The sequence below is a fragment of the Lepidochelys olivacea genome, assembly GCF_965140295.1.
Source record: "Lepidochelys olivacea isolate rLepOli2 genome assembly, chromosome: 6".
NCBI classification, from domain to species: Eukaryota; Metazoa; Chordata; order Testudines; family Cheloniidae; genus Lepidochelys; species Lepidochelys olivacea.
Window position 1 is genome coordinate 822109 of NC_140416.1, and position 23653 is coordinate 845761.

Consider the following 23653-nt stretch of genomic DNA (forward strand, 5'->3'; position numbering starts at 1 on the left):
CTGGGTAACTGAGAGGCAGCAGAGCAAAGGAGCAGCTGGATTCAGCCTTAGCTCACAGTGTCTGGTGCGGGAGGAGCCGCGGGAGAGCCGTTGCACGTACTACAGCGGGAGCAGAGGAACTCACAGCAGCCGAGCGACTGGTGACGCCTCCCTGTCCTAGCTGCGGGAACCACTATCACAGGGCAGGGGGTAGAGCCCCGGAGCTGCCAACAGACCAGAGACCCTGACTTTCCTGACCTCCTGGAACCCCAAACTGTGGACAAGGAAGTTGGGGAGACATGAGGGGAGGTGAGGGTGGGGGGCAGAACAAACTGTGTTCAGGGTCCCATTTGTTTGGGACTGTGACTGATGCAGCCTGAGGTACACAGCGGTGGAAGGCCTTAAACCGTAAATATACGTCCCCAGTTCAACCCGGCCCTTCCCTTTTCTCTCCTGCCCCCAGCAAAATTCATCCCTTCAAACCTCAGCACTGGCAAGTGGGTGCAGACTTGCCTGGCAAAGGCGCCCAGAGTGGCTACAGCTTCCCAGACAAGAGTGAGAACAATCGACACCTTCCCGCCTGGCCCGGCCCCGCATTTACAGTCAGGACCAGCCGCAGGCCTGCATATGGACAAAGGAAAAAGCACCCAGGGAAAAACTCTGAATCAGGACTCTTGGGGCTGAGCTGAAGTGGATGCCCTGGACCTGAGCAGTCTGAGGCTTTATAAGAGAAGAAAAAGGGGCCCAAGATGGGATCTGTCATGGTCGCAGGTGATGCTCTGCCCGTAGGAGGGTCCCATGAGAGGTGGGTACCAGCCCCTCTTCCCTGGCCAGCCAGGCCACGGGCATCGGGATCCCTTATTAGACAGGAAAGGAGCTGGGTAATACAGGCAGGCTAGCATTGAAGTTTATGTTTGTCAGTAACCTGGTGTTTCCAGCCCTTCTCTTGGACTCTTTTGAGTCTCTGTCTCCAGCTCTGTGAAATAAACCTCCGTTTGGTTTTACTGTGGCCACGTCTAAGTGTCGGGTGTGAAGGAGAGCGTGGAACTGAGGCAACGCCCATCACCTGTGGGGGGCGCCGCTGGGAGTCAGCGGATCGTGGGGCACTGCAGGTGTCCAGAGGATGAGAGATGGGGCACGTTAGTGCAACAGAGAGGGGTGTGTGGCAGGGGAAAGCGCAGGGCTTGGGGAGCCCAGAGCGGAGAGTAAGTGCTGTCAGTATCTGGGAGTTAACGGTGAATTTCCCCCAACTGGCCCCAGGCACGTCTCTCCCACACTGTGAGCAGGGGATAGTGGTTCACCCTGGACACCTTGGGTAAACCCGCAGTGTCACAGGCAGATCCCACCTCTCCGAGCGATGGGCTCAGGCTCTCTGCAGACTCAGGCAGTGACGCTGTGTCAGTTACACTGGGTGCAGTTCACACCTCTCTGAGCTGCGGTTTTGTGCTCTCTGCAGACACAGGCAGACATTCCTCCTCTGATTGCCCTTGAAGGAGAAAAAGGAGCAGGATACTGGTCAAGTGACCAGTGAACTGGAGCAGTTTCGTACCCAATAGCAGGGAAAAGCCCAAAAAAGGAAATGCTCCTGGAGCCCTCTACAGCTGTCAGCTTCAGAACAACCTCTCGTGACAGCAAGGTCCTCACTGAGAAAACCGCCGTGTGACTCTGCAGCTGTCACCCAGCCACTGCACGCCAGCATCCGTTCAGTGCTGGTTGTACGTCCCCTGAGAAACATTGCAACGGGGCAGGGCTTTTTGAGGGCTTTGCTTGCTCTCTAGTTTTGCAGACAGTATGAATTCTGCTAACCCGCTTGTTTCTTGGAAAGAGCAGTTCCCACACTGCTTTCGGTTTCCTCCTGCGGGAGACAGGAAACAGACCCGGTGGAGGGTGGAGGGTGTCACAGCCAGGTACTGATAAACAACATCTAAACCTGACAGCTCTCACCGATGGCTCTGCAGCTCTTCCTAGTGTGATCGCTGCCTTCTGGCCTCGAAGCCTGGGATCCACAGCGAAGACATTGGGATGTTGAGAAGTGAGATGCCCTTAGCGGGGATCAGAGTTAGCACCACGTTCTGGATTGGGGCCAGCTTGCTCCCCTCTCAGAGCTGATGCGCCAGGCTCTCTGCAAACCCAGGGGAGTTTAAGGAGTGGTCCAGCCTGCATTGAAAGCACATTAAACACAGGGAGACACGATTCCCTGGTGTCGCCCTGGGGTAACAGTCCCATGCAGAGCGAGCCAGGGAGCTCAGTGTGGGGCATCCGGACCGGCAGCAGATGAAGCCAGAATGAGCTGTTAGCCCTTCCCTGCCCAGACGTCATTGCCAGCGTGTCCCTAAGGAGCGCCAGGTCGGCAGAGCTGCTCTGAGAACCCCACTCTGGGCAGGGACCTTCATTCCTCGGCTCCCCCCACGGGCCCTTTGGCCGGGTCTGGTGGAAACGCATGTGCTTTAATGGGCACTGGAAGTGCTGGAGTTGTGACTCCCCTGGACCTAAACAGTTTGGCCAGAGCCCTAGCGGAGAGAAAGCTCCTCGTCAGCTCGACACCTTCAGGGAGTCACCACTACTTCTCCCTCCGGAGACCACACCCCAGCAGCTGCCTCTTCTCAGAAATGTGGGATTTCTGGAACTGAAACAAAAACCCTCAGCAAATATTCAACTCTCCCAGAGCTGGGTAACAGTCACCCAGCTACCGGGGCGGAGATGCAGCCACTTCTGGGGCAGGGCAGGTGGGGTGCAGCCATGCATAATGTTGCACAGGGATGGCTCACCCAGCACTGAGGTGCAGCCACCTCTCGGATAGAGCAGCTGGGGAACAACCGCACATAACACCACACCGTGAGGGCTCACAACTGTGAAAATGTAAATCAGTAAAAACTGAGAGAAAATATAGATTCATAGATATTAAGGTGAGAAGGGACCATTCTGATCATCTAGTCTGACCTCCTGCACAACGCAGGCCAAAGAATCTCACCCACCCACTCCTACAAAAAATCTCTCACCTATGTCTGAGCTATTGAAGTCCTCAAATCGTGGTTTAAAGACTTCAAGGAGCAGAGAATCCTCCAGCAAGTGACCCGTGCCCCATGCTACAGAGGAAGGTGAAAAACCTCCAGGGCTTCTTCCAATCTGCCCTGGAGGAAAATTCCTTCCCGACCCCAAATATAGTGATCAGCTGAACCCTGAGCACATGGGCAAGATTCACCAGCCAGATACCCAGGAAAGAATTCTCTGTAGTAACTCAGATCCCACCCCATCTAACATCCCATCGCAGGCCATTGGGCCTATTTACCATGAATATTTAAAGATCAATTAATTACCAAAATCATGTTATCCCATCATACCATCTCCTCCATACACTTATTGAGTTTAATCTTAAAGCCAGATAGGTCTTTTGCCCCCACTGCTTCCCTTGGGAGGCTATTCCAGAACTTCACTCCTCTGATGGTTAGAAACCTTCATCTAATTTCAAGTCTAAACTTCCCAATGACCAGATTATATTAATTAAAATATGCTTCAAAATCCATCAGAATTATAAGACAAGTAAAAATTGGATTCTGCCAAACTGTGCCAGGCCTTGCCACGGCGGCTTTTCCCAACAGACACGTGCCGGGACGTCGACTCGTCGTTCCAACGGTCACTGTTTTCTGATACGTTCGGGAGGCAAATGTCACAGTCTGGAAAAATCCCGGTTTCCAGTCCAGAAACCACTTGGATGGGAAATTTCTGCCCCGCCCCCTCACTGCCTGTTTTGCAGCTCATCTGAGCTTGGAGCCGGGCAGTGAGGACAGGTGCAAGGTGCTGTGAGTAGCGCCTTGTTTGGGGGGCTCCAGTGGGTGGTTCCAGCTGTGTAAGGAGTTCTGGGGGTGTCACCAATTTCCCCTTCCCCAGGTCAACCCCCGATACACCAGTGCTGAGGGGAGAGGCCCTGGGCAAGAGTCCAGGGAATGTGCTCAGGCTCGGCCCATGTGCCAAACTTAGTGAGGGTTTTAGCTGTCCCTGTCCCAAAAGAAAGGGGAAGGATTGAAGAGAAAGTACCAATGGGGAGAGGCCAAAGCTCCCAGTCAGCCTGATTGACAGGGCAGGCGGGCCAATGAGGGAGTCAGGAGCCCAGAGGCCTGTTCTCTGTGTGAGCTGGAGCTGCCTGAGCCAGAAGAGGGCAGAGTTAAGGGGAAAGCAGCAGCCTGAGCTGGGCTGGAGACTGAGCTGCGGCCGTGCAGAGCCGGGAGCTGGGACAGCGGAGACCAGGGATACTGGGTCGACCTGCAGGAGGAGCCGTGGGGCCAGAGTCGGGATACCGGACGCTGGCCGTGCCCCATGTAACACTGCAGCTGAGCCTGGTGAGTGGCTGGGGAGAGCGGGGTGGTGGGGGGCTGGGCAGGGAGACGTCGCCTGTTGAGGGGCCTCACTGGCCATACTCGGAGGACATGAACTCACCAGGCGGACCAATGCTGGGGAGAAGGGTTCCTGCCCCCCTAGAGCCTGAGGGCATAGGTGCCGAATTTCTAATCTGCCAAGGGGGGCTCTGCCCATGCCCCACCCCCACTCCACCCCTTCCCCCAATGTCCCATCCCTGCCCTGCTTTTTCCCACTCCTGCTCTGCCCCTGCCCCTTCTTCCTGCCCCCTCCCCTGAGTGCGCTGGGCCCTCGTGCCTCCCCCCAGTGCCACGGAACAGCTGATCCGTGGCAGGGGGAGCTGCTGGGAGGCAGGAGGCGCTGGGAGGAGGGAGAGGAGCTGATGGGGGGCTGCCGGCGGGTGCCTAAGCCTGAGGGCGTGTGGGCGCCACCAGAGCAAAGGTCTGACCCGTGGTAAGACTGCAGTGCAACCAGGGCCTGGGCAGGAGGCCTGGGACATGTGAGGAGCAGACTGTGAACTTTCCTTCCAGCCCCATAGATGGTTGTTTCTAGTCTCCCGGGGCCCTTTGGGTGGGGCCCCTTGTTCCTTGAACTGTGCCCATTTTCCCCTCTGGGTCAAGGGAACTGGTGCCAGGACTCAGATCCATTCGCCGTCCAGTGCTACTGGGGGCCTGCAGAACCAAACCGGTCTAGGGAGCCGCCCCAAGAGCCCGGCCTCGCTCATGGCTCCGGGTTACAAAACTAGAGAGTGAAAGTGGAACTGAGCAGGCAGCGGCCAGCCGGGCTCTGTGCAGAGCCAGACACGCAGAGAGCCAGGGAGGTGGTGGGGGACACCCAGAGACAACCGGAGAAATTGAATTAACCGCAGGGTCTGCGCTGGAGTCTGCTCACCAGGGTGAGCTACAGGGCAAGAGGGAGCCCAGGGCTGGGCTAGGTGGGGGCTGCGGGTCGGGAGTGAGGGGCACCGGCAGGGCTGGGGGGAGCAGGGCTGGGCTCACAGGGGGCTAGGGGTCGGGAGTGAGGGGCACCGGCAGAGCTGGGGGGCAGGGCTGGGCTAGCAGGGGGCTGCAGGTCGGGAGTGAGGGGCACCGGCAGAGCTGGGGTGGGGGGGCAGGGCTGGGCTAGCAGAGGCTGTGGGTCAGACATCAGGGGCACTGGCATGGTTTGCTCTGGCCAGATGCCATTTATCCAGAAGCCCCAGTGCCCTGTAAGCAGGGGTGGGGGGCGGATTCAGGAGGCCCAAAACAGCCCCCCTCTAATAAGAACTGGACCAACTGCAGCTGGCGTTTCCGAGGCCCCTTGGCCGGCTCGTACAATCTCACCCCACAGCTGAACCCACATCCTGGCGGGTCGGGTGCTTCTAGCGGGCTGAACTGGGAGGTGGGGGGGCAGCAATGGCTGTATCATTCCCTGAACTCCCAGGGCCCCCAGGAATCCCAAAACCCCAGAAGCAGAGAGACACTTGCCAGCCCTGCCCCAAAATGGGAGTGGCCAGCGCACAACAGCCGAATGGAAACTTACCCAGCCAAGTGGTGAAAACTAACAATAGAGCCCAGGAGTCCTGGCTCCCAGCCCCTCTGCGGTAGCATCTTAGCCCCGGTGTTCCCATGTGCTAGCTCTTGACCCAGTGGATCTCCCCAGGCCTGTGGGGTCAGGGGGATGGAGCAACTCTGGGAGGACGTCACCTGCTCCATCTGCTGGAACGTGTTCAGCGACCCCGTCTCCATCGAGTGCGGCCACAACTTCTGCCGGGGCTGCCTCTCGACTCACTGGAGCCAGATCTCAGCCCAGGGGCACCGCTGCCCGGAGTGCCGGGCTCCCTTCTCCAGGGACAGGATGATCCCAGACACACGTGTCAGAAACCTGGTGGAGAAAATCACCAAGCCTCAGCAGGAAGAGCCGGAGCCGGTGAGACCAGACGGGCCGGATAAGGGGAAAAGGAGCTTTCTCTTGTAGGGGATTCTGGGCCCAATCCAGCCCCAGGGCAGGGACTGCCTGGCTCAGGGGAGCAGGGAATGGGACGTAGGGCCTGTCCCCTTTAGAGGGAGCCAGTCCTGATCTGGCCCCAGAGTGGGGACTGGCTGGCTCAGGGGGTGGGGAAGGGGACACACAGACTCAGACTTGTAGGCCAGAAGGGACCATCATGATCATCTAGTCTGACCTCCTGCAAGCTGCAGGGCACAGAACCTCACTCATCCTCTCCTGTAATAGACCCAGAACCTCTGGCTAGTCACTGACATCATCCAGTCGTGGTTAAAGGACTTCAAGTTACAGAGACTCCACCATTTATACTAGATCAAACCTGCAAATGACCCGTGCCCCATGCTGCAGAGAAAGGCGAAAACCCCCCAGGTCTCTGCCAGTCTGAGCTGGGGGAAATTCCTTCCCAACCTCAACTATGACGATCAGTTAGACCCTCAGCATGTGGGCAAGACCCACCAGCCGGACACCTGGGTGTCTCTAGTAACACAGAGCCCTTCCCATCTAGTGTCCCATCACCGCCCGTTGTGGGATATTTGCTACTGGCACTCGCATTTGGGCTACATGCCATGGTAGGCAGTCTCATCAGACCATCCCCTCCATAAACTTACCAAACTCAGTCGAGAAGCCTCCAGAGCCGGGTGGCTGGAGAGCGGCGGCTGCTGGCCAGGATCCCAGCTCTGAAGGCAGAGCCACCGCCAGCAGCAGCGCAGAATAAGGGTGGCCTGGTACGGTATTTCCACCCCTACTTCCACGCTGCTGCTGGCGGGATGCCGCCTTCAGAGCTGGGATCCCAGCCACCAGCCGCCGCTCTCCAGCCGCCCAGCTCTGGAGGCAGTGCAGAATTAAGGGTGGCAATACTGTGACCCACCGAAAATAACCTTGAGACCCCGCTCCTCCCCCTGCAACTCCCTTTTGGGTTAGGACTCCCAATTTGGGAAATGCTGTTTTGCCCATGAAATCTGTATAGTTTAGGGTAAAAGCACACAAAATAACAGATTTCCCAGGTGAAGACCAGATTTCACCATCTGGGAGGCATTTTTCATGGCTGTGAATTTGGTAGGACCCTAGATATTACCCTTGACTTTTGCAGATTAATTAGAAATCCTTGCTATTGGGCTTGCAATTTCATGTGCTAATTTCCTTAATATTCGAGGATGGAAATGATCCAGGCCCCCCAGTTTGCTCCCATTAAGTTGTTTGAGTCTGGTTTCCATTTCAACCAATTCAGTGACAATTTCTACTCCCGTATTCTTGTTCTCATTAGCTATCTGGCCACAAGCTTCTCCTTATGCTTCTTAAAAACTGAGGCCATGCCCATATCTTTAGGTGTTGGCCCATGCAGCCTGTATCTTTTATCTCCACCCCATCCTCAGCGCTTATCGGTCCCACTTCTTCTTTCCTTGTTTTCTTTTTCTTTATGAGGCTAAAGAACTTTTTCCTGTTGGTTTTAATTTTTTTGCAAGTTCAAATTCTGCTTGGCCTTTGGCAGTTCTCATTTTATCCCGACATGGATTCCTCCCAGTTTCCATTCCTCAGAGGCTTTCTGCTTTCTCTTAATCACCTCTTTGAAATCCTGGTTCACCCAGTTTGCTCAGCAACCCTTCCCTATGGGCTTTTTCCTGGATGCAGACTGCAGAGAGTTCCTGCATCTTTGACAAACCCTGTCCACATCCAGATGTGCAGGCCAGGTCACTTCCCTGCCTAATTCCCTTAATTTTTTGAAATCCAGGATCCCCAGCTGCTGACCTGTTTTGGTTTATCCTTCCATTTAGTTAAATGGAATTAGCTCATGGCCACTTGAACCAAGGCTGTCCTCTACAGCCAGTTCTTCAGTGCGGTCCTCGCTACTTACCGATACTAAATCTAAACTGGCATCACCTCTTGTTGCTTTGGTCACTGATGAAAAAACCTCTCAGCTGTCTCACCTCCAGGATTATCTGGGCCCTGCCATGATGAGCAGCACTTCTCCAATCTCTGTCACAAAAATTAAAGTCTCCCATGATCACACAATTCCCAGTGGTATTTATTTCATTCAAGCTATGAAAGGGGTCTCCATCCATATCCAAACCAGATCCTGGAGGTCTGTAGCAGACCCAAGACACTCTCCCAGGGGAGCCCCTGGTACCTTTCTTCCCCACAGTGATCTTGACCCAAAAAGATTCTGTTTCACCCATTTCATCCCTTCTCATTTCTTTCCACTCCACCTCTTCATTAACACACAACGCTACTCCGCAACCTCTGCCTTTTGTCTTTCTTCCCTGTACCCCGGTCATGGCTGCTATTGCACCATGTGTCTGGTTTCCTGTCCCACACCCGTAGTTTTAGTTCCTTCCCTTTTGTCACCCGGGCTCATCGCGTTGCTGGGCAGACACCTCACTGCTTCCACTTGGCTTTGCTGCCGGTATCGGCCACCTGACTCTCAGCGTCGGTGCTCTTGGCACTATCGTTCCTCTTCTCATCTCTTCTCCTGCCCTCTGTCGTTCCTTTCTCCGTTGCTCCTACCCTCTCCTCCTGCCTCCCGCTCGGTGTGAGAATCAGGCCTGGAGGTTCCATGAGCATCTCCCAGGGTTCCTAGTTTAAAGCCCTTTTCATCAGCTGTGCCAACCTCCACCCCGGAAGTGTATCCCGCACCCTGTTCAGGTGGCGTCCGTCCCAGGAGACCAGTCCTCTGTCCGTGAACGCCTCCCCGTGACCGAACATCCCCACGCCCACCTTAGCCCCACTGCCTGAGCCACCTGTTGATCATCAGCGTTGTCTCACCTTCGCTCTTCTCCAGGGACAGGTAGAATCCCACTGAAGATCCCCTCCAGGGAGTGCTGCCCCTGATCCAGCCCCAGGGCAGGGGACTGGCTGGCTCAGGGGGTAGAATGGGGCACAGGGCTCTGATCCAGCAGGGAGCAGGGGACTGGCTGGCTCAGGGGGTAGAATGGGGCACAGGGCTCTGATCCAGCAGGGAGCAGGGGACTGGCTGGCTCAGGGGTGGGGTCGCAGATCTGACCCTGCTCTCTCCCTGCAGCAGGGGCCGGGGTCTCAGCTGGAACTGGGGCGCCCGGTGCAGCTGGCGCGTCTGGATGAGGAAGAGAACCTGATCCTGGACAAGAAGGCCCTGAGCCGCTGCCTGGAGCAGGGTGGGGTGGGGAACGCCCCCGTCTGCGTGGTATCCATCGTCGGGGAGCAGCGCTGGGGCAAATCCTTCCTGCTGAACTACCTGCTGCGCCGGCTCCGGAGCCCGGTGAGTGTGAACGGGAACAGGAGTGAGATGGGGTGTGAGCGGCCCCATCCTGCCCCCTGCTGGAGGGCTCAGAGTTGCACACGTGTGTGTGAGTACACACACCTCATTGCATGTCTGTCAGCCTGTCTGCCTGGAACTCTGTCTGGTAATATTGTCTGTCTGTCTGTCTATCTGTCTGAACCCGAGCAAGTCTGTCTTTCTGTCTGTGTGTCTGTCTGGAATGCAGTGTGTCTGTGTGTCTCTGACTGTTTATCTGTCAGAATCTGAGCACGCCCATCGCCCTGTGTTCCTCCCCGCCCCACCCTAGTAAATTAACCCCCAGCCCCTTCCCAGGGCTTACAGTCTGGAGTGTGCGGGGACCAGTCACTCTTCTCCCCCACCCTGCACTGACCCCTCTCCCTGCATGTTCCTTTCCGGCAGGACGCGAGGGACGGGTCGTGGATGGGCCGGGAGGATGAGATCCTGGAGGGGTTCGAGTGGCGCGCGGACGAGGAGCGAGTCACCAACGGGGTGTGGGCGTGGAGTCAACCCTTCTGGGTTCCCACCCAGGGCGGGAAGGTGAGTGGGAGCATTGGGGGTGCATAGGAAAGGGGGAAGGAGACATGGGGACACTAGGAGAAGGGAAATGGGGGAAAGGGCTGGGAACACAGGCAATGGGGAAATAGGGAAGGATGGAGACATGGGGAAGGAGGCCCCAGGGGAACCTGATGGAGACATAACGGGGGGGAATGGAGAGGAGCGAGAGGAGGGAGCTAACACTGGGGTGGGCAAAAATGAGATGCCAGGGGCCATGGGGGTGGAGCAGGGGGCAGGCTCTGGGGGCGGAGGGGCCATGGGTGGCTGGACAAAGCCGGGAGCTGACCTGGGGCTCTCCCTCTTGGCCCCCAGGTGGCCGTGCTGCTGGTGGACACCGAGGGCTCCATGGACATTGCAATGGAGAAGGAGACCAGCATCAAACTCTCCGCCTTCTCCATGCTGCTCAGCTCCTATCAGGTTGGGGGTCCCCGGGGGGGCGCTGTGCTGCAGAGCACAGTCTGGGGGCTCCGCAGGGGACATTTCCCCCAGCAGTCCGGGCTGGCCCCAATGTCTCACTGGGGCACTAGGGGGCGCTGTGCTGCAGGGAGCGGGGCAGGGGCTCAGTAGGGGGCGCTCTCCCCTGGCAGGCAGGGCCGGCCCCGATGCCCCCTGCAGCACTAGGGGGCGCTGTGCTCGGGGCGGGTGACGTGGCTGGGAAGGGGCCTGGGGCGGTCGGCCCTGCTCGTTGCTGTAGCTCTGTCTGTCTCCTGACTATTTGCAGATACTGAATATTTCGAATAAGGTGAACGACACGGATCTTGAATACCTGGAGGTGAGGCCAGGCAGCCTGACACAGAACGTGGCTGGGCCAGGTTCTCCCATTAGCCCCACAGGGTTATTATCCCTCCCCATAGCTCCTGTGGGGAAACTGAGGCCCAGATAAAGAAACCGACTCTCCCACGGTCACGTGGGATTCTGGATTCAGCACTGTCACCCTTAGCCTAGCCTGGCTGTCTGCTTCCAGGTGTCCGGCGTGGGCCCCTGGGTCAAAGTTAGGACCCCTCCCTCCCCTCCAGCCCAGCTCCACAGTCAGTGGGAAGTCTGCTGGGGCCAAGTCCTTGGGCGGTTGCTCTGCCCCCTGATCTGCTCTGCTCTTACCCAGCCCCAGCCCCGCCGGGTCGAGCCCCTGGCCGTCACACCCTTAGTGACATCTCTGCCACCTGCGACATACTGCGTGTCCTGCCCCTTTACTGCACCCCAGGGGGGATTCTCTGTGCGGGGGAGGGGTTGGCTCTGGGAGGGTTTTTATCTGTCCACACGGCCCTGGGTCCAGTGGGGGGCAGAAACCTGGTTAACGTGGAGCTAGAGCAGTCCAGGGAGAGCTCGAGTAATCGCCACGTGGCCGAGATTGTTGGAGGCGCGAGCAGAGCCGTGGTGTCACCCCCGGGGCTGGGCAAACAGTGCTGGTGGCGTCTGTCAGCCGGAGGCAATGGGGCTCTGTGGGTTGGAGGGTTCATCTCAGGAACCCCTCAGGGAAAAGACCTCACATTGGGCTCACTGACCCCCCCCCCACCGCCACGTGGTGCCCTGGAGTGAAGGAGGGAACCCTGGAACAAGACTGGCTCCTCTGTGGGGCACAGGATCCCACAGCCGCCCCCACCACCCTCTTGGCTGGGTGCATCCCACTTCTCTTTCCACCCCGTGGAAAATATCTCCATCTCTCTCCAGCTTCGTTTTGCACTCGCTGGGCCTCGCTCTCTGGGATGGGTGGAGGGAGCGGCTCAGATGGGGATGGGGGGCAGCGATCAGGCCCCTTTCTGTTCACCTGCAGGATGACCCCGCAGTGTAAATGCCTCCCATGCCCCAGACTCGTCCCCCACCCCCCTTCTCTTTGCTCTACAGATGTTTGTGCGTGTGGCCGAAGAGGTGGGAAAAGCGTACGGACTGGAGCCCGTTCAGGTGAGACGGCTTCCGCCATCCTCACCCGCCCTGCCCCGTGTATCCCCACATGGCACCCCCTCCCCTGCGGGCATTGGGATAGGGACGTTATGGGTAACTCCGCTGCTGCGGCTGAGAATACTTATAGACACAGCACCACCCCGTATTCACCGTGAGGGGGCCTCCGTCATGCCGCTGGCCAAGATCCGTGAGAACAGCGACCTGCCTTTGTACACAGGCCTCTTCAGCTCCCTGCCAGCCCCCCCTGTCTTGTAGACGCCCTTCAGGGTCATTTCCGCCACTACAGGACATGACAGTGCAATCGCCTCGGTGCAACGAGTGGTCAGCGATGACCGTCATTAATCACTGACCCCACCATTGGTCCACCACATTTCGAGCTGCCAAGGCACCTGGGCTGGTTCCTAACAGGACAGGGCAATTGTGCAGCCCGTCTCTTCAGATGGGGTTTCTCTGATGACCAGGGATGTAGCTGTGGTCAACTTCAGCCTATGTCGCATATCCTTGACGAGTGCCCACGGACTTCGAGGGTGGGCTACTGGCTCTGCACCTGGCTGATGACTATGCTGTCAGATGGCTGGGGACTTTGCGCATATGCTGAAGACCCCTCCCCCACTCCACAGCCTGCTCCTGCCCCATGCACCCCCTGCCCCATTCCCTCGGGGCTGAGGTCTTCCCTCCAGACATCAACCTTCTCCCCAACCCAGCGTCCCCCCACCCCCAGAGACCCTCACTTCCCTCCTGTCTCCCCTGCAGCATCTAGACCTGCTGGTGCGGGATTGGAGCAGCTCCCCAGTCCTTGGAGCCGAGGGTGGGGAGCAGCATCTGAGATACATCCAACAGGTGACTGTGGGACTCAGAAAATGGAGGAATGGGACATGGGGCCTTTCCCCTCGAAGGGATGATGGCTCCAGTGTTTCCAACCTGGGGGAGGTGGGACCGCAGGGAGGTTGTGTGAAGGGTGGTGGGGGGGGTCCCAAGTGCAGGGCTGGAGTTAGGGTGTGGCAAGCAGAATATTTGTCCAGGGCCCTGCACCATAGGGGACCCTGCAAAGCTAAATTACTTGCTTCAGCCCTGGATGTCCGGGCCTCAGGCATCGGCTTCAGCCCCTGGCGGTCGGAGCTGAAGCTGAAGTCCGAGTTTAAGGTGGAAGTCACCATTTTTTTCAAGTACAGGGGTCCAGATTGTCTTTTAAGGCCAAAGGGAGTCACCAGCACAACAAGGCCGAGAAACACTGGGCATGCGTTTAGCCGCTGACGTCTCCAAAGAATCCATCCGCACGGAGCAACCTCCAGCCGGGGGCTGCAGATGCAAAGCTGGACTTTCCCTGCAATTGCTGCTCCAGGCCGGGCACCTGTCGCTGCCCTACACTCAATGAGCCCAGACAGCGTGGAGGAGGAAGCAGCTTGATTGCAAAGGGGAGAGGAGAAAAACCAGGCCAGGGGGAGTGAAAGGAGCAGGGTGGGACAAGGAGTCTGCAGAGACTGGGACCTGGGGTGGGGAGACAGGGGCTTGGAGCGGGGAGACTGGGACTGATGGACACTCCTTTCACTTCCTGCCATCCCCTGCCTTGTTCACTGCCCCCCTTCCAACATCTACAACAAATGAGGCCGGGCCCCTCCAGACCCTCTCTGACTGCCTGGCAGGTCTGGCTAATGTTAACACAGGTGTTTGTGTGTCAATGTAACCATTGCCCCTGTCTCGGCAGAAGCTGGAGGCGAGGTCCCCTTGCAAACACCCCAAGGCCCTGGAAGCGCTGAAGAGAAGCAGCAGCCGCTGTTACCTGATGCCCTTCCCTGGCAAGCTGATCACGACTGGCAGTGGGGGAAGGCTGAGAGGTAACGGACCCAGGACAGCGGCTCTAAGCCCCCTGCCCTGTGCAGAGCAATGTGACTGGGGCGCTGATCATGCCCGTGCGTGGCAGGTAGAGAGAAGGGGGATCAGACAGGCCCTGTATTCCCCCACCATCGTCCATCTCTCTCCCCTTTGCAGACATGGATGATGATTTCCGGGGGAGCCTGAGGGACTACGTCACCGCCCTGGTGAGCTCGGCTGGTCAACACATCCGGATGGACCAGCATGGGGAGATGCTCACTGGGACACAGCTCGCTGCCAAGATAAAGGTGGGGACTGGCCAGCTGTGCTGGAGGGAGCAGGAAGGGGATGCTCTCTCCTGCAGTCAGTGATGACCCCAATACCCCCTATTCCCCAGCTGCCCCACCCCAGAGGTGGTTGCATCTCAGCTCCAGGTGAGCTGTCCCCATGTTCCCAGCCTTTCTAAGCCCTGTGGAGTCTGTGACGTGATGATTTCTTTTGGTTCCTTTGCAGAATTTATCTGATGTGATGAAGAACCATTGCTCTGGCTTCTCCTCTCCCTGTCAGGTACCGTCTCTGTCTCTGACCTGATCATGGGGTGTGTCCCCTCACCCGTCCACGTCAGGGTTGGGGCAATGTTGGGATCTGGGTCCATGCTGCGGGAGGTGACTGGGAAAGAGTCTGGATGAAATCTTATTTTCTTGGACTCCAGGGTAGAAGAATTTCACTAGCCTGGAGAGCTGCTGGTACTGGAGTGTTCATCCCACCTACAGACACGTCTCCAATCCTTGAGACCCATAGCACCAAACCCTGTTTTTCCCCAGGCAGCTCCTGTTGGTGTTTAAATGAGAGGAGTTTTTTAGAGCAGGTCTGAAAATGGGGGTGTTTTTCCTGCAGAAAACTTGGAGTTTCCAGCAAAACCCCAAAATATCTCTTGTGTGGAAAGGCCATTGCCACAGCTCTTGGGAATTGTAGGTCTTGTGCCTCACGCTCTCCATTCTCCTTTACGGGTTGGGCACCTGGTGGAACTACACATCCCATGATGCACTGCAGGTACCAGACACCATCACTCCCCTCCGCAAGAGATAATCATTCTCCTCTGTGGGTTGGTCTTGCAGCTTGCACCGCACCTCCCATGAGACCAGCCCACAGAGGAGAATGGGAGGTTAAGGCAACCAAACTACATCTCCCACCAAGCGCCATGGTATCCTTTCCTGGTGAGGGTGCAGTGCATCAAAGCTGCAGGGCACCATGGGAGGTTTAGACCGACCTGAGTGCTGGGGGTAGAGAGGAGAATCAGGCATCCCATGAACCACATTTCCCATGATGCACCAGCATCTCCTCTCCTGGTGCATGTATCATGGCCCTGGTGCATCATGGGAGGCACACGCAGTGGCAGGGGAAGAGGGCAGGGGAAGGTGGATTCAGGGGCTCTGATCGCTGGCCCCTCTGGGGAGTGGGGGGTAACCACGGCACAGCGTGCTCCAGCCATGCCCCCAGCCCACCCCCTGTGCTGGGGCCGGCAGCACGGACCTTTCCACCCAGCGTCACGGGGCCTCTGGGGAGCTGGGAATCGGGCCGGCTGAGCAGAACTTCTGCCCTGGCTCCTTCGGTCTGATCTGCCAGCCGGGCAGCGTCCCAGCACAGCCCCCACCAAGCCCTCCACATCCGAGTCACGCCACCTTCCCCCGCAGCCGGGCAGGACCCAGGGTAGACAGACCCTTTGACATCGTCTGTCAAGTTCTCTTGGGCGTCAGCCTCAGATGGGCTGCGATAGGAGCTACGTGAAGAGAATCAGATGTGGGAGCTTCTCTGCCTGGGGGGAGGAGACCGGCCCAGCTAGAACAGAATAACTACTCCACAATAGCCACTCCACAACAGCTGCACAGCAGAGACTGTTCCAGAGTCCACAAGAAGATTTAACCCAGCCCCCACCCCCAAAGGAGAGCTGAGATTCACCTGGCTCCTGGAAATCAATAAAAAAACCTGAAATCCCACCAGACCTACGAGAACGGCTGTCAGTGATGCTCTCTCGGGCATGTGCCTCAGGCTGAGCCTGGCTGGGACAGGGGTTTTCAAAGTCCTCGGCTCCAGGAAAGTGCCACAAGGGCAAAGTGCAGGTCGGAGCAAGGAAGGGAGCCAAGGCCGGGCTGCTGCGGGGATCGAATTGAAAAGTGGTGGCACCAGCAGCCCCAAGCAGCTTCCACACGGGCTGGCGATCTCGCTTTGTTCCATGAGGTTGCTGCGGTGGAAGCTGCAGCCCCTAGGTGGAGTCGGGGCCCCATAAACTGCGGCTCACCCCAGCCTTGTCCTCCCGGCACAGATGGCCATCACCTTCCGCAACCAGAGAGTCCTGGACAGGGCCCGCGCAGACCACGCTGTGTTTCTGAAGGAGAAGGTGAGTCCAGGGGTGTCGCTGTGCCCCCAGCCAGGGGAACCCCAGGGAAACATCCCAGCCAACCCCATGGGTTATGGGCTTTGTGGCAGGAGAGGAGACCTCATATTCGCTTTCAGGGGGCTGCGGAGATGGGAGACTGCAACCCCGGCACAGCAGTGGCCTGGATCTCGGTCAGGAGGGTGGAGGAAGTTGCTGTGCTGTAGCCAGAGGGTCTATTGGTGAGACGGGGTCACACACCCGCCCCTTCTAGTTCCTTGCACCCCACTATTCTCCCCTCTTCTCCGGCCCAACGCAGGATGGCCTGTCCCGGTGCATGGACGACTGTCTGACGGTGGATCCGAGCGCAATGGCACATCAGTTCATGGAGCAGCGCAGGTCACTGCTGGAGCGGTGCCGGAAGGAGGTGAAGGAGCTGAAGGAGGAGACGCTGCTGACGGCCCTAGAGGCGGAGCTGACTCGGGAGGCCGAGACCTTCCTGGAGACCTACCGAAGGCGCTATCAGCATCACACGAACCAGAGAGCCCTGGCCAGGGCCCGCGCAGCCCACGCTGAGTTTCTGAAGGAGAAGGTGAATCTGGGGCAGGAGGGCTGTGCCTCCCACCCGGGGAACCTCAGGGAACCATCCTGGGCAGCCCCCCGGGCTGTGGGCTTTGGGGATGAGGTGGGAGTTCAGATTTCCAGCTCCCAGGGTGGCTGAAGAGATGAGAGACTCCAATCCCAAACCTTGGGGGGGGAACTCAGTTTTGGGGGTTCTGGGCAGCACCTGGCATGATGGCAGCCCCGATCTCAGTCCAGAGAACTGTGCCTCACCCAACATAATGGGGGCCCAGTCTCAGTCATGGGGATAGGGGTGTGCAGCACCTCGCACACCAGGGGCCCCGATCTCACTTCGGGGGTTGGTCTGTGTAGCAGCTGGCATGACGGGGGGTCCAATTTGAGTTGTGGGATCCTGGCACGATGGCAGCCCTGATCTCAGTTGGAGGGTGTTTGTACAACAAGGCCCCCATCTTGGTCGGGTTCTGTCACGGAGTCCCCGGGCGATGCTCGGGAACTGCTCCCTATGCAGCCAGGCAAGACTCTGGGGAAGTCTCCTCTCGGGGAGCAGCCTGTCTTCAGGACACACAGCTCACACAGCTTCCACCTTCCTGGGTCTGACCTCGGAGCATTCAGCACCCTCTCTGCCCCTCCGTGAGCTTCCAACAGCGAGTCCCCCCATGCCGGGTCCTGGGGAAGCCAGGGGGACCTGCCCCCCCAACTCCGCAGTCAGATGTGACTCTCAGCCAGCCAGTAAAACAGAAGGTTTATTAGATGACAGGAACATGGTCTAACATGGAGCTTGTAGGTGCAGAGAACGGGACCCCTCAGCCGGGTCCATTCTGGGGGGCAGTGAGCCAGACATCCCCATCTGCACTTCACTGCATGTCCCCAGCCAGCCCCAAACTGAAACTCCCTCCAGCCCCTCCTCCTCTGGGCTTTGTTCCTTTTCTGGGCCAGGTGGTCACCTGATTCCTTTGTTCTCCAACCCTTCAGCTCTCACCTTGCAGGGGGGAAGGGCCCAGGCCATCAGGTGCCAGGAAACAGGGTGTTGGCCATTCTCTGTGTCCAGGCCCCTGCACACACCTGCCCTCTAGGGCTCTGCAATGATCATACACCCTTATCCCGCCACCTAGAGACTTAAGAACTGCATGGGGGAAACTGAGGCACCCCCACACTATTCAGAGGAAACATTAAGAACAGTCCCACTTCGTCACATCTCTCCCCCCTTCGAGATCGAACTGAGTGGGGTCACTTTAGCCGGTGACCTGGGGAAGTTCGAAGCCACCAACATTCCAGTGGATGCCCCAGCATCTCTCCCATTCCTTGGTGGGAGTTACACCAGGCCCTTCCAGTTTCATGCTCTCCCTTAGGTTGCGGTGGTCAATAGTACTCTCATGCCGCATGTGCGAAGGTTTATGTGGTCCTTTTGCCACCCCAAAACTCCCGGGCATCAAACTGGGATCGGGTCTTCTCCCAGTGCTCCAGTCTGGAGGCCTGCAATTCGGGCTCTCTTGGTTAAGAGCCCCCATCTTGACCTGGGCCACATTCACAACAGAAAATTTCTGGCTGTTAGGAACTGAAACTTTCTTGATTAAATCACGTTCACCCCCTTCAGTGGCAGTAAACTGCTTGCAAAGACTCCAGGAGGATTCCTTTCCCTAGGGCTTTTCTATGCAACAATTCACCCTTCACAGAAATTCTGCCCTTACCCTCTTCACCTAGGGCTTGCTCTAGAGGAACACTTTCCTGAGCAACAACAGACTCTTTCTGGGTCTCCCTTACATCCAGAATTACCTCTGGCCCATCCGGCGGATTCCTACACAATCCTCTTTCAGGCAAACTTACTGACTCCCTAGATAAAAGGTCAGAAGCATTCTCCTTCCCTTTGCCACACATAAGTTCAGGAATCTTTTCCTTCTTGCTGCAGGTTTCCACACCCTCCGTAGGTAACACAGTCAAATAATCTTTCTGCTCTCCTTGTGCCCTGGCTAGGACCTCACCCTGATTAGACAGAGTTGCTGCACCCTTTCCCAGCCACACACTAGCAACGGGCAAAATACAAGCACCAGAATTGTCTGGGCTCTGGGATTTTACATAGACACTAACTGGATGCGACCTAGTTACAGGGCCATTCTCCCGAGCAGACACAAACTTAGGACCCTTCCCTTCCTGGGCTTTAGCTGGATCCAGAACCAGCTCTGGGACAACTGCACGACCCTCAACCAGCACAGGCTGAAAGGCCCCTTCTGTCTGCTCCACAGACGAAGAAGAGCCGGACACACTTTCTCCTTTCCCAGACACACAGCTTGGGATCTCATTCCCCTTGTCCCAGCACACAAGGCTGGTCACAGACAACTTGCTTGGAGACCAGGGTAGCTCCCTCCACAGGCAAGTCAATACCCCTGACAGACACAGACACGTTTCCTTCACTGTCCCAATTCTCCACCCAGCTAACAGGTTAGGTCCAGGGACTCTCATCTTCCACTCTCCTCGCCTTCCCACCCTGCTGACTAGACACAGCCAGCAGCTCACAAGGCTGCCTAGGCTCATCCAGGCTCCTTACCAAGCACCTTGCCACTCCCCACAGATCCCCTGCCCTGCCTGTGTCTCCCCCACTCAGCTGGGGTCTCAGCTCCCACTGTGCTCAGCACTGCCCTTGCTGTCCCAGTGGGGGTAGGCAGCGAGCTCGCTGCTTTCCTCACTGCATCAGAGCCAGCCTGAGCCCCCTCTCCGGTGTGCAAGGGGGGCGGGGAGCATCTCTCTGTCCCATCCAGCCCCAGGGGTCTGGTTACAGGCAGGCAGGTAGCCTGAGCCTAGCAGCTCCTCCCCACTGCCAACCAGGTCATCTGCATTTTCACTGACCATTTCCCTCTCCGCCGATTGGTTCCCTGGATTCAAATTCAAAACCTTGGCAGTTACTGGAGCAGGGCCTAGATCCTGTCCAAAGAGACACAGTCACCCCACAACAGGGTCTCGCAGCTCGTATCCTGGAGAACCCAAACGACCAGCCAGCCCCACCCCTCCTGGGTCTGCACAGGGATCTGGGCCATAGGCAGGGCGAGGGGCTTCGTCCCTGGGACCCTCACCCAGCTCACACAGCCCCTCAGCATCTGAAGCTGCACCACCCAGGGCCTGACAACAGTTCTCTCTGTCCCAGGATCTCGCCACCCCAGGAATGTCTCCCCATTGACCATCACCTTCCGCTCCCGGTGGTCAAGGGGCCTGGCCCCAGGAAACTCCACACAGACATATAGGTTGGGGTCAGGAGTGGGAGCCTGTCCACCGCCCCACCCATCTGGCTGACAGAGTCTATGGCCTTGGGACCCAGCAAGGGAGCTAGACACCGGGGCTTTTCCGCAGGGTCCCCCTGGTTCAAATCGCCAGCCTGCTCAAAGACAGTGAGGTGGGCATCCACATCCCCTCACCTCCTTAACCAGGGGCAGCAATTTAGTCTCGAGGCTCCCTGCGGAACTGGCCCCCCGGGGTCTATCCCCACTCACCCCTGGGGGGTCCCCTAGGCCTCTCCGCCCCACCACCGCCAGTTCATGCTGCTGCTGTTTCTGCAGCTCTTTCTCGGGCTCTCGCTGTCTCTCACAGTCCTCTTGCTCTCTCGGACTCAGCTCCAATCCCGTCCATCTCCGATCCCCCGGTGGGGAACCCGATCGTGAAGACCCTCGTCTGGTCAGGGACAGGAGTCTTGGCGATTCCTGGCTCCCACTCCAGCTGCTCCCAGATCCTGCCATAGCCCCATTTGGGTCAGGAATCTGTTCCTTAGAGCGGTCATCCTCCTCCAGCTGCATGATTAACTCTGCTTTGGTGAACTTTCCAACGCTCAACCCTCTCTTTCTGCACAGGGTTACAATGTCCTTCTTAAGGAGATGATGACAGGCCATCACTCCGCTCCTCCCAAGTTGTTGTGGACTCACAGGCCTGTGTGCTCTCAGCTCCCCACGGTTTCCAGGGAGAACCCCTAGGGTGCCAGCCCTTCTCGAGGTCACCACCTCTTTGCCAGGGTCACGCGGCAGACTCCTCTGCTTTTTGGACTGCTCACTGCAATCCCCAGGGGAACCCTGTTACTGCAAAAGTCCTTCTCTCTCCAAGGGCCAAGCCACAGGCTCCTCTGCCCCTGAGACTGCTCCGCGCAGTCCCCAGGGGGACCCCATTACTGCACAGTCCTTCTCGCTGGTCACACACTCCCAGGGGTTAACCGCCCCCCGAAACCGCTCCTCTCTGAGCCTTCAGCAGGCCTGGTCCTCGTCAATCCCCCTTCGTTTTACTGCTCCCCAGTCACTTACTGCAGAAAGCGCCATCCACGGGGTGCAGTACATCCCACCGCTAACACCAGTTGTCACGGAGTCCCTGCGCAATGCTCTGGAACTGCTCCCTATGAAGCCAGTCAGGACTCTGGGGAAGTCTCCTTTCTGTGAGCAGCCTGTCTTCAGGACACACAGCTCACACAGCTTCCACCTTCCTGGGTCTGACCTCAGAGCATTCAGCATCCTCTCTGCCCCTCCGTGAGCTTCCCACAGCGAGTCCTCCCATGCCGGGTCCTGGGGAAGCCAGAGGGTCCTGCCCCCGCAATTCCACAGTCAGACGTGACTCTCAGCCAGCCAGTAAAACAGAAGGTTTATTAGACGACAGGAACATGGTCTAACACACAGCTTGTAGGTGCAGAGAACGGGACCCCTCAGTCGGGTCCATTCTGGGGGGCAGTGAGCCAGACATCCCCATCTGCACTTCACTGCATGTCCCCAGCGAGCCCCAAACTGAAAAACCCTCCAGCCCCCTCTTCCTCTGGGCTTTGTCCCTTTCCCAGGCCAGGAGGGCACCTGATTCCTTTGTTCTCCAACCCTTCAGCTCTCACCTTGCGGGAGGGAAGGGCCCAGGCCATCAGTGGCCAGGAAACAGGGTGTCGGCCATTCTCTGTGTCCAGAACCCTGCACACACCTGTCCTCTAGGGCTCTGCAATGATCATACACCCTTATCCCACCGCCAAGATACTTAAGAACTGCCTAGTGGAAACTGAGGCACCCCCACACTATTCAGAGGAAACATTAAGAACAGTCCCGCTTCGTCACAGGGTCTATGCAGCACTTGCCACATCTAATACTCTTGGCTGTCTCCTCTCCCTGCTACTGCAGGACACCGACTCCAGGAACCCACTTAAATGCCTGAAGGTGAGGCCGGGCAAGATGGCCGAGCAGTTCACAGAGCGGCGTGGGGACTTGCTGCGGCGGTGCCGGATAGACATGCTGCTGAAGAAAGAGGCCCTGGGGACGGAGCTGGAGAAGAAGCTGAGGCAGAAGAAAGAGACCCTGCTGACGGAGCTGGAGAAGAAGCTGATGCGGGAGGCCGAGAGCTTCCTGGAGACCTACAGGAAGCGCTTCAAGAGATTTGCCATTGCAGCGGGCGTTGGGGTGGGGGGGCTGGTCCTGGCACCGGTGGGTGGAGGTGCTGCGGCGGGAATTGCCGCTGGTGCCATTGCTGCTGAAGCTGCGGTGCTCGGCATCGCTGAGGCGGTGGCCATTGGTGCTGGGGCGGGTGCCGTGGCTGGGGGGTGCATGGGTGGGGGCGTGGGATGGGGAGTTGGTAAGAAGATCGCCCAGAAGGATAAGAACCGGGCCGAGGGCACCGCCAGCCAAGGGGAGGAGGAGGACGGCATGGACGAGCAGTCTGATAAGGCCCACCTGATCATAAAATCATAGAACCATAGAATATCAGGGTTGGAAGGGACCTCAGGAGGTCATCTAGTCCAACCCCCTGCTCAAAGCAGGGCCAATTCCCAGTTAAATCATCCCAGCCAGGGCTTTGTCAAGCCTGACCTTAAAAACCTCTAAGGAAGGAGATTCCACCACCTCCCTAGGTAACGCATTCCAGTGCTTCCCCACCCTCCTAGTGAAAAAGTTTTTCCTAATATCCAACCTAAACCTCCCCCACTGCTTCTTGAGACCATTACTCCTTGTGCTGTCCTCTTCTACCACTGAGAACAGTCTAGATCCACCCTCTTTGGAACCACCTCTCAGGTAGTTGAAAGCAGCTATCAAATCCCCCCTCACTCTTCTCTTCTGCAGGCTAAACAATCCCAGTTTCTTCAGCCTCTCCTCATAAGTCATGTGTTCCAGACCCCTAATCATTTTTGTTGCCCTTCGCTGGACTCTCTCCAATTTTTCCACATCCTTCTTGTAGTGTGGGGCCCAAAACTGGACACAGTACTCCAGATGAGGCCTCACCAATGTCGAATAGAGGGGGATGATCATGTCCCTCGATCTGCTGGCTATACCCCAACTTATACATCCCAAAATGCCATTGGCCTTCTTGGCAACAAGGGCACACTGTTGACTCATATCCAGCTTCTCGTCCACTGTAACCCCTAGGTCCTTTTACGCAGAACTGCTGCCTAGCCATTCGGTCCCTAGTCTGTAGCGGTGCATTGGATTCTTCCGTCCTAAGTGCAGGACCCTGCACTTATCCTTATTGAACCTCATCAGATTTCTTTTGGCCCAATCCTCCAATTTGTCTAGGTCCCTCTGGATCCTATCCCTGCCCTCCAGCATATCTACCACTCCTCCTAGTTTAGTATCATCCGCAAATTTGCTGAGAGTGCAATCCACACCATCCTCCAGATCATTTATGAAGATATTGAACAAAACCGGCCCCAGGACCGACCCTTGGGGCACTCCACTTGCTACCAGCTGCCAACTAGACATGGAGCCATTGATCACTACCCGTTGAGCCCGACAATCTAGCCAGCTTTCTACCCACCTTATAGTGCATTCATCCAGCCCATACTTCTTTAACTTGCTGACAAGAATACTGCTAAAGTCAAGAAACAATACATCCCCTGCTTTCCCTTCATCCACAGAACCAGTAATCTCATCAGAGAA

General features: G+C 57.4%; 1 protein-coding gene across 1 annotated transcript; it reads left to right on the plus strand.

The window, feature by feature from the left end:
- Positions 1-5991: 5991 nt before the first annotated feature.
- LOC311522600 (RING finger protein 112-like) lies at positions 5992-22474 on the plus strand (the record flags this gene model as incomplete). Its single annotated transcript, XM_084632072.1, has 13 exons — positions 5992-6240; positions 9332-9547; positions 9968-10105; positions 10436-10540; positions 10845-10895; positions 11966-12022; positions 12776-12862; positions 13728-13857; positions 14012-14142; positions 14348-14401; positions 16158-16232; positions 16528-16800; positions 21911-22474. The coding sequence occupies 13 exons, from the start codon at positions 5992-5994 to the stop codon at positions 22472-22474; spliced, it is 2130 nt and encodes a 709-aa protein (XP_084488198.1).
- Positions 22475-23653: the final 1179 nt, after the last annotated feature.